The following is a 9,774-nucleotide window of genomic DNA, read 5'->3' on the forward strand; positions in this document are numbered from 1 at the left end:
GGGCAGCCAACGTAGCGGCAGCAAGGCCATCAGCAAAGCAAGCCACAGCAAAGCGAGCAACAAGCGGCACAGTTCAGCTCAAGCAGGAGCACCATAACAACAACAACATTTGTACACCGGAGACTGGAGGGAGCCAAGGAACCCAGGTGGCAGTGGCGGTACAGTACTGCAAAAAGGTTACAGGTGGTACCCGCAAAACTCGTAAGTGTGCACATATTTCCTTTTTATGCACATACCTATGTGTACATACGTATGTAAAATTTATAGCGGTTTTCTCGTACGGTGAATAAAGGCATCGAACTTTAATTTACTGCAACTGACATACGTAGATACAGACATACATATATATCGAAATATATGTATTTATATGTACCCATAATCCCGCGCATTCTAAAATTTCCCCTATCCAAAAAACCGCTATAAAAATATACACGCGTAGCACACGGTACATACATATGTACATATAAGCTCATTTTATTATCTGCTCATATTTATACGCATAACTCCAAAAGTTCCGAACCGGCTTCTTTGTTTTGGTCCCGCATGGTATTTTAACGTATGCATGTATTCGCACATTTCATTTACCCCTTAATCTCACAAAGCCTTTGGCTCATAAAATTCGTACATACATATGTACATAGGTACATACGTTGAAGAAGCATATACTTATATACATTTACATACCCGGCACTCGTTGCCAATTGCCCGTTATATTGTTTCCTCAGTCGCAAAGCAGAGACGCTTGCTTGCGATACTCTCAGTTCCATACACATATACACAAGCAACCACACATCCTAACTATTGAACTTGGATGCGCAAAGGCTGTACAGTTTGATGAAATTATACACACAGTAGGATACGGATAATAAAAAAAAAAAAAAAAATTAATTAATATATTCATATTTATATATATATATATATATAAGTTAGCTTAAACAAAGTAGCTTGCCCCACCCACTTTAAAAGATTTTTATACACACGTTCACAATATTTCCCACTACAATAGATTTACAGCACTATAAACCCATTTCTCCATTTATTATCGCATACGAAGGTGACCCATACTAACATTGTTTCAGTTAAGTTTCAAATACGTATATATAAATACAGACGTGGTTGTTTGTTTACCCCTTTTCTACCCGTTAACCACATTTGGAAGATAATTCGATTACCGCGCACTCATATAGCATATATATATATGTACATGAAAAAAACCATCGAGGTACGTACATACACACCAACGCGTACATAAATAAGCTCCACCCTTTTTGTTCGCTCTCGCACTGCACATAAAAAGCACTGTTACTGGACTTAGACGCGCTAGGACAGTACAGTGTAGCAAAAAGTTATTTACTCACAGTGGGACAAAACCGGTACCCACACAAAATAAATAAAATACTCTAAATCACTCTAAATCAATTTTAAAGCAAAATTAAGCTCGATTATACCCCTGCATATTATAACGAGATATTGTATATAATTGAATTGACCCGAATTATCCATCTCACATACAATGGAGAAGAAAACACTAACTTCTGATAATGATTCAGAGGCAAGTCTCCAAGCTTTCATATTTGAAAGCAATAGATTAGAGTCATTTTACTCCACATGGTCAGCAACTCTTATAGCTGACCAGACAGAATCTCTATTGAGGGTAAAGATCCAGCAACTAGACAGATTGTGGGAATCACTCGTTGTGTCTTTTAGAGCAGTATCCCTTTCCGGAGATCATGATGAGTCAAGTGGCTCTATCGAGCAAAAATATAAAAAGTGCTCAGAAAGCTACGAAAATTGTATGTCCCAAATACTAGATGCTCTGCAGCTTTTAGCACCACCTCCACAACCCAGAAACCTTCCTAATAATTCCAACGCCCCTGAGGTTTTCCTCAAAGTACCACCATGTGACACCGAAGTCTTCCATGGTGGGTACGAAGACTGGCCGGCCTTTAGGGATATGTTCACGGCAGTCTATGGAAATCATCCCAAGCTAACACCAGCCCAGAAACTCTACCATTTACGCCAAAAAACGAGAGGCCAGGCAGGGCAATTGGTTAAGCAATACCCGCTGACTGACGAAAGCTTTCAATTAGCCTGGGAGGCACTGAAAGCGCGGTATGAAAACCGCAGAATATTGGTCGATAACCAATTAAAAACTCTCTTTAATCTCCAATCGATTTACTCAGAGAACGGTGAGCAGATTCAAAAACTCCAAACCACGATAAACAACTGTTTGTCCACTTTGGCAGCACAAGGAATCCCAACCTCTGACTGGGACCCCATCCTTGTCTATATTTGCTCTTCAAAACTGCCCAGTGAAACCCTTTCTTTGTGGGAACAGTCGCTGAGTTCTCGAAAAGAACTGCCGCTGTGGGCAGATATGAATGAGTTTTTAACAACTCGGTATGAAGTTGTGGAAAGACTCAGCACTTATCGCCCAGGTAAAACAAGAACGCCTCTACCAAACTTTCCCCCCAGAGCAAATAATCAAAACTCAAACCCTTTTAATAAACCGAAAACCCATAGCTTCCACACGGAACTAAATCAGCAGGTATCATGTAAATTATGCAACCAAAACCATCCAATGAAAACCTGCGTGAAGTTTAAAGCCCTGTCCGTATCTGAGCGACTCAAGTTCGTAAGAGAAAACAAATATTGTGAGAATTGCCTCTCATATTCCCACTTCAAGAGTGATTGTCAGAGCAAGTTCTTATGCGTATACTGCCAAAAGAGACATCACTCCCTCCTCCACTTCCAACCACAATCCCAAACATCTAGGGCCAACGCAAGACCTCAGAGGACCCTTACCCAAATGTCTACTCAAAATCGGATAGACCATGAACAGCCGTCGACATCCGAGCAGGCGGCTAAAAATGCCCTTACAAAAAGTCCACCTGACAGTAATGCCCAAAAGGTTTCTTCCCATTTTTCAAGTAGCAGCGCAACAACCCTACTCCCCACAGCAATAGTCCCAATATACTTCGCAGGAGAATATCATAAAATTCGTGCTCTAGTCGATCAAGGGTCACAGAAGACCTTTGTGGCATCACGAATTCAAAAACTCCTTGGAATACCCACTAGAGAAACTCACTACCAAATCTCTGGAATGGGAGGAATGGTAGTACAAAATTCGAACAAAGTTTGCGAAATAACGCTATGTTCATCTGATTTGGGTCAGAAAATCACCACAAACGCCATCATCCTCCCTCAGCTCACCCACTTTCTGCCCACATTCAAAGTGTCAAATGTCAATATAGACCAAGTACGCTCCCTCCAGCTTGCTGACCCTAACTGGTTTACACCAACGAAAATCGATATGGTGATAGGCAGCGATATAACTCCCCAAATACTCCTGGATGGGCTACAACACAATATCGACGGCACCTTAGTAGCCCAAAACACAATATTCGGTTGGATACTCAGTGGTCCAGTAAGAGAACATATCTCAACGTTCTCCACCCACGTCACAGAAGCAACAGAACCCGAACTCAGCACGCTGCTCAAAAGGTTTTGGGAGCAGGAGGAGATAGAAACCGCTCAACCCAAGTCAGCAGAAGACGAATTCTGTGAGGAACTCTACAGGACCACAACCGCCAGACGAGAGGATGGACGCTACGTTGTGAGACTCCCCTTTAAACCCGAATTCCCGGACGCCCTTGCCTTAGGCCACTCCCGCCCAGCAGCTCAGCAGCAATACATAAGCGTAGAGAGGACTTTGGAAAAAAAGCCGGAGCTGCGCGAAAAGTACTCAGAAGTACTGAACGAGTACTTGCAAATGAGGCACATGGAACACGCTTCCCCCCTTGAAACCATAAAAGACGGCAAATATTTTTCATTTTACTTACCCCATCACGCAGTCTTAAAGCCCGACAGTAAAACGACAAAAGTGCGTGTCGTCTTCAACGCATCTAAGACATCTCAGTCAGGAAACTCCCTGAATGACGTTCTTTATACAGGCCCAGTACTCCAAAACGACTTGACGTCCATTATCCTCAAATGGCGTCTTTATGAATTCGTTTTCAATGGCGACATAGAGAAAATGTATCGTCAAATACGCGTCCATAGAGAAGATCAAAATTTCCAGAGGATTCTTTTTAGGAAAGCCCCTCACCTGCCAATCGAAGACTTTAAGTTAAAAACCGTCACCTTCGGTGTTAACTGCGCCCCATATCTGGCAATTCGTACGCTCCACCAGCTAGCCCATGATTGTCAAGAAAAATACCCCCTCGCCAAAAACATTATACTACACGAAACATATGTAGATGATGTACTCTCTGGCGGACACAATATACAGTCCACTCTCAACTCGATGACCCAAACTATAGAAGCTCTAAAATCGGCAGGCTTTCCACTGAGAAAACTAACAGCTAATCACCCAAAGATACTTGAATTAATCCCAGATTCTCATGTCTTAGATACTGAATTTCTCAAATTCCAGGATACAAGCTCAACCAAAACGCTTGGAATAAGATGGAACGCACTGACTGACTCCTTCTCGTACTCTTACGACCCTTTACCCGCATCTAAGTCGAACACAAAACGACAAATACTGTCAGCCGTAGCGAGACTTTTCGACCCGGCAGGATGGCTATCGCCAATAATGATACTTGCCAAAATCCTCCTCCAACAATTGTGGTTGGAGGGAACGGACTGGGACGAGCACGTGAAGCCTACGTCTTTCCATAAGTGGAACAATTTCCGTGAAGACCTCCAGGCAATAAGCGCCATCAGCATACCGCGTTGGGTGCGCTTCGCGCCCGAAAAACGCATACAGATACATGGTTTTTCAGACGCTTCTGAAAAGGCATTCTGTGCTTGCGTTTACATCAGAGTACAACACGCAGAAAACTCCTTCTCGACTCACCTTTTTGTTGCCAAAACCAGAGTTGCCCCGCTGCAAACGATAAGTTTGCCACGTTTAGAACTTTGTGGCGCTGTGTTGCTGTCGAAGTTAATCGCTTTTACCCGTTCCCAACTGAATCTGCCACCTCATGAATCAACGCTCTGGTCAGACTCCTCCATCGTGTTAGCTTGGCTGGAAAAACCACCACATTCATGGAAAACTTATGTAGCCAACCGGATCACTCAAATTCTCCAGAATGTGAGCAATACCACTTGGCGCCACCTACCCAGCGGTGATAATCCAGCAGACTTAGGAACACGTGGATGTAAACCACAAGATTTAGCTGTATGTTCCTTATGGTGGAACGGGCCCGAGTGGCTCTCCAAACCATCTTCTTCATGGCCCAAAGGAGTCCCAGCCAATTTAACTCCACCTGAAATGAGACCAATAGAGTCCCTCCACTCCTTAGATTGTGCGGATATTCTTGAACGCTTTTCCTCATTTTCAAGAGCTTTAAGAGTCATTTCGTTTCTCTACCGGTTCGTACGTCGCTCGCGAGATTCCCCAATTCCAGCATCGTTAGCTCTTACACAGGAGGAATTGAATCTCGCAAAATTAAAACTGATCGCAATAACACAACGCAACTATTTTGCAGAAGAAATAAGTGCCTTGGAATCCTCCAAACCCATTAGCAAAAAAAGCTCTCTGTTAACCTTAAACCCTATGTTGGATAATGCTGGTATTATGCGAGTAAATGGACGTTTAGCTTATGCCGCCCTAAGCTATAATGAACGCCACCCCATAATCATCCCAGACGGCTCGAAATTCTGCTCACTGCTGCTAGACTTTCTCCACAAAACCTTGCTTCACGCTGAAAAGCAGCTAATGATTCGTATGGTGCAGCAGGAGTATTACATTCCCCGCCTCAAACAAAAGGTGAAAGGGTGCATCTTCCAATGCAAGACTTGCACTATTTACAAACAGCGAATGCGATCACAAATAATGGCGGCACTACCCCCAGAGCGTTCATCGTACTCGCTGCCCTTTCACACAACCGGCGTTGATTTCGCTGGACCGTTTATGGTAAAAACCTCCCCCCTGCGACGAGCGTCTCACACAAAAGCATACGTTTGTGTATTCGTATGCTTTTCCACAAAAGCTGTCCATTTAGAATCATGCACAGATTTGACCACCGAAGCGTTCAGAGCCGCATTCACTCGATTCGTCGGCCGCCGCGGACTGCCAAACAAAATTATGTCCGATAACGGGAAGACGTTTATTGGAGCACAGCGGGCTATCCAGCGTGATTTTGCTTTATTTCTGAAAGAGGCAGCTTCGGATGTCGCTGCACGATATGCGGTACAGGGACTCTCTTGGCAGTTCATACCGCCATACGCCCCTCACATGGGCGGTCTGTGGGAAGCCGCCGTAAAAAGCTTTAAAACCCACTTCACTAAAGTCGCTGGAAACCAAAAATTCACCTTTGAGGAATTCACCACTCTCCTCATCCGAATCGAGGCAGTCCTCAACTCGCGCCCTCTCTCCCCCATGTCACAAGATCCAAGCGACTTATTAGCTTTAACGCCAGGCCATTTTCTCCGTGGGGCTCCCTTGGTTTCCCTACCTGAGCCGAATGCCGAAAATGTATCGCTCCATACCAAATGGCAAAAATTGAAAGTCCTCCATCAGCAATTCAGCTCACGTTGGAAAACCGAGTACCTACAAGAATTGCACAGGAGATATAAGTGGAAACACCCACAACTCAATATCCGCGAAGGAGATTTTGTGGTGATCAAAGATGATCTCTTGCCTCCCACTGACTGGCGCCTTGGCCGAGTCACCAAACTCCACTTTGGGGCGGACCAAAACGTACGAGTGGTAGATGTTCGAACACAAGCCGGCATAGTCACTCGAAACGTCACTAAAATATGCGTATTACCCTCATAACAGTATACCACCCTCTAGTGCCCCCTCGGACACTTCCTCCACCGCTCAGAATTACTCATAAACATACATAAAATTTATATCTGTTCTCCCCACACAGCGCACACCCATGCCATCGGTTATATCACTAATCCCGTCTTTCGAAATTCTCTTTCCAGGTAGTAATCGTTCGGTATGGAATTCAGCAAGTGCCGTTTATGCTGCCGCTTCCACAGTTTGCGTTTTTGCCACGCCTTTAGAGCGATGACACCAGAGGAGAGATATGAGTCCGCAAAAATCCATCGCTACTGTATAAACTGTTTAGCCACATCCCACGCCACCGGCGTGTGTGATTCAGCCGATAGTTGTCACCGTTGCGGAAAAGCACACCACACCATGTTGCACCGCTCTGTATCGCCACCACCAGAACGCCGCCGTCGAGATGAGGCTCGCGGAAAAGCAGGTCGCCGGGAGATATCGTCGACCAGCAAGGCCGTCCGAAAGCCGACCAGGAAAGCCGAAGGCCGGACCGCCGTCCAGCGACGCATCCACGATCTTTTCAGCCAGGCGGTCCTGACTCTAGAAAAGCTCAAGGAGCTCCTCCACATCACTCCGGCACAGGCGGGCCGGCATGTTGAGAACATGAGTGCGAACCTCATCGACCTGTGAAAGACGACATCCACTATCTAGTTGCAAACCTTAACATCCTTTTTTTCTTGAATTTTAATATTGCCATATGAATTGAATTTTCTGGATATGTATTAATTGCCTTGCTAACATTGCCATATGAATTGTAATTTTCTGAATATCAATTGCTTTGCAACCTTGCATACATATGCTCGTATATCGTAGATTAGGGTGGCGTGTTACTTTAATTTGGCCGTTGTAAATTATACGCGACGATACGGGACCGCCCGATCGCGCAAATCTTAAGTTATTCATTACGCTTCTGACCGCCATCGAGATCACCTCGACTGAATTCCCGCACTAGCCCCTCAGGCACCTTGCAATCGAAAAACGACGTTGTAACTAATAATTAATTGAATAAATTAAACATTTGTATATTGTGAACATAAAAGGCCCCCTTTCTTTTATTCGCGCATTCAAAGACCTCCGAGGTACAATAGTGCACTCTGCATGTACCTACATAATCAGCGAGCGTAAGTATCGAACATCAACAAATATTAAAGCTAATTTACTCAAAATTTATGCTTGCAACAATTCTTTGCCAAGAAATACGGTTATGACAAAATTTTGGAAAATGGGCGTAGCACCGCCCACTTATGATCACATATATGTATCTCGGTAACCGTTCTACCAATTTGTACCAAACTCGGTATGATTATTGTGCTTTCCACATAGAAGCAAAACGTTGAAAATTATTGGAATCAGATTCAAATTACGACCACTTTTCATATAACGGCAAATTTCAGAAATGCATGAAACTTTAAGATTTCGAAATTTAAAGACGCTAATTTACTTAAAACTGATACACACCGGCTTACCATGTAGCGGTACCTGCGCCGGGTATTTAGTGTTCGGCTCCGCCCGAAATTAGACTTTCTTACTTGGTTCTTTGATACTTTCATTACAGCAGTTATGCCATGCACTTGTTTAATATTAGCTATAGTTTGCGAATTTTTGCAAATTTAGAAACATTTGCGGTAGCTGTAATAGAAAAGCCATTATCTTCACTTATCGAGGAAAATTTTTGTTTATGCAAATGAGTATGGAAACACTGAACAGGCACAACTTCTAGAAACACTAATTAGTTTACTTATGTTTACGCATACAATATAAAAATTGCAAATATAGGAAAAATACAAAAAATTTTGTTCAACATTTTTTTTTTATTTTAAAATAATTTCTCTATTATCTGAAAGATTTTCATTATATTATTATCATAAATCAATAACAGTAAATCTCGCCCACAATTTGGTAATTATTACTTACCGATCGAATAAAATCTCAGTTAGTCTAGACTAAAATTAATTTAGCTTACCGTAAGCAATCATCAATAATTACTCAATACGTCAACTTTAGCCAAGAGAGGAAATATTTTGTGTTTGTATTTTCTTTTTCAGCTGTTTAACAGTTTGCTGCCTAAAATGCCACATCAAAAAAATGCATGCAACCAAAAATGTTTGCTTTCATTTATTTTTAAGAAATACAAAAGCGAGAGTCTGGCAAGACTGATTCTCTCACCGCTCTCAATTTCCATAAGGCCGTAACTTAAGAACCTAAAATCTACAGGCTCTTGGGTTTCTTACGGTAAGTTAAGTTTTAACTAACCGCCAACACAGGTTCTCATATAACAGGTTGGCCAAAATATTAAGTTTAGTTAAGTTACGGAAACTAAGACTAACTGAGCTTTAACATTTGCAATGGGGTATAGTCGTTGCGCTGGGTATGCAGTTACAGTTGCATGGCTATACTCAATCCCAACTCTTGCGTCCTCGTTCGCGCACTCTGGGCAACGTGAGCAACCCATGTGCGAGATGCGGTAACCAATCCGAGGGGAGCCTTGGGTCACGGCAGAAAGAGAGGGAGCTTCGGTGGGGCCACTCCGACTTATTCGGTTTAAGGGCTCACTGAAGTCTGCAGCGTCTGTTCACCAGTAGGTGCGGCTGCATGCGGGTGTCTGCTTGGAGCAAGCGGCTCGCTATATAAAAGTGTATTTGGTTGCGAAACCACCCCCGTCCCAGCAATGGGTTGTGCGCTGGGCTTGGGACCCGCCACGTAAAAACCACTTCCAGTGAAGAAGCAAGGCAAAGCCTCGGATGAGACCCCCCCTTATGATGACGACCACGGCAAATGTTTAAAGGACTACGATTTGAGGGCATGCACCTGGAATGTCCGGACCCTTAATGGGGAAGGTGCCTCTGCCCGGCTGGTTGATGTCCTCGTAAGGACAAAAGCTGACATCACCGCCATCCAAGAAATGCGTTGGACGGGGCAAGGCAAGCAATGTCCGGGCCTTGCGACGTCTACTACAGCTGCCATGTAAAGGA

At 43.7% G+C, this 9,774-nt stretch overlaps 2 protein-coding genes across 2 annotated transcripts; both read left to right on the forward strand.

The window, feature by feature from the left end:
• Positions 1–920: 920 nt before the first annotated feature.
• On the forward strand, positions 921–4,352 carry LOC118749755 (the record flags this gene model as incomplete). Its single annotated transcript, XM_036484535.1, is given in 1 exon segment — positions 921–4,352. A coding segment is annotated over 1 exon segment (2,839 nt), but the record flags the coding sequence as incomplete, so codon positions are not given.
• Positions 4,353–4,597: 245 nt separating this feature from the next.
• LOC118749753 lies at positions 4,598–6,787 on the forward strand. The gene has a single exon (XM_036484532.1). The coding sequence runs from the start codon at positions 4,598–4,600 to the stop codon at positions 6,785–6,787; it is 2,190 nt and encodes a 729-aa protein (XP_036340425.1).
• Positions 6,788–9,774: the final 2,987 nt, after the last annotated feature.

Source organism: Rhagoletis pomonella, unplaced genomic scaffold (genome assembly GCF_013731165.1).
Source record: "Rhagoletis pomonella isolate Grant_MI unplaced genomic scaffold, Rhpom_1.0 Rhpom_scaffold_00042, whole genome shotgun sequence".
In the NCBI taxonomy this organism is placed as follows: domain Eukaryota; kingdom Metazoa; phylum Arthropoda; class Insecta; order Diptera; family Tephritidae; genus Rhagoletis; species Rhagoletis pomonella.

Bases quoted from the DNA above. Each gene is read 5' to 3' on its own strand.
- LOC118749753 (XM_036484532.1), top strand. From the start codon at position 4,598: ATGATACTTGCCAAAATCCTCCTCCAACAATTGTGGTTGGAGGGAACG.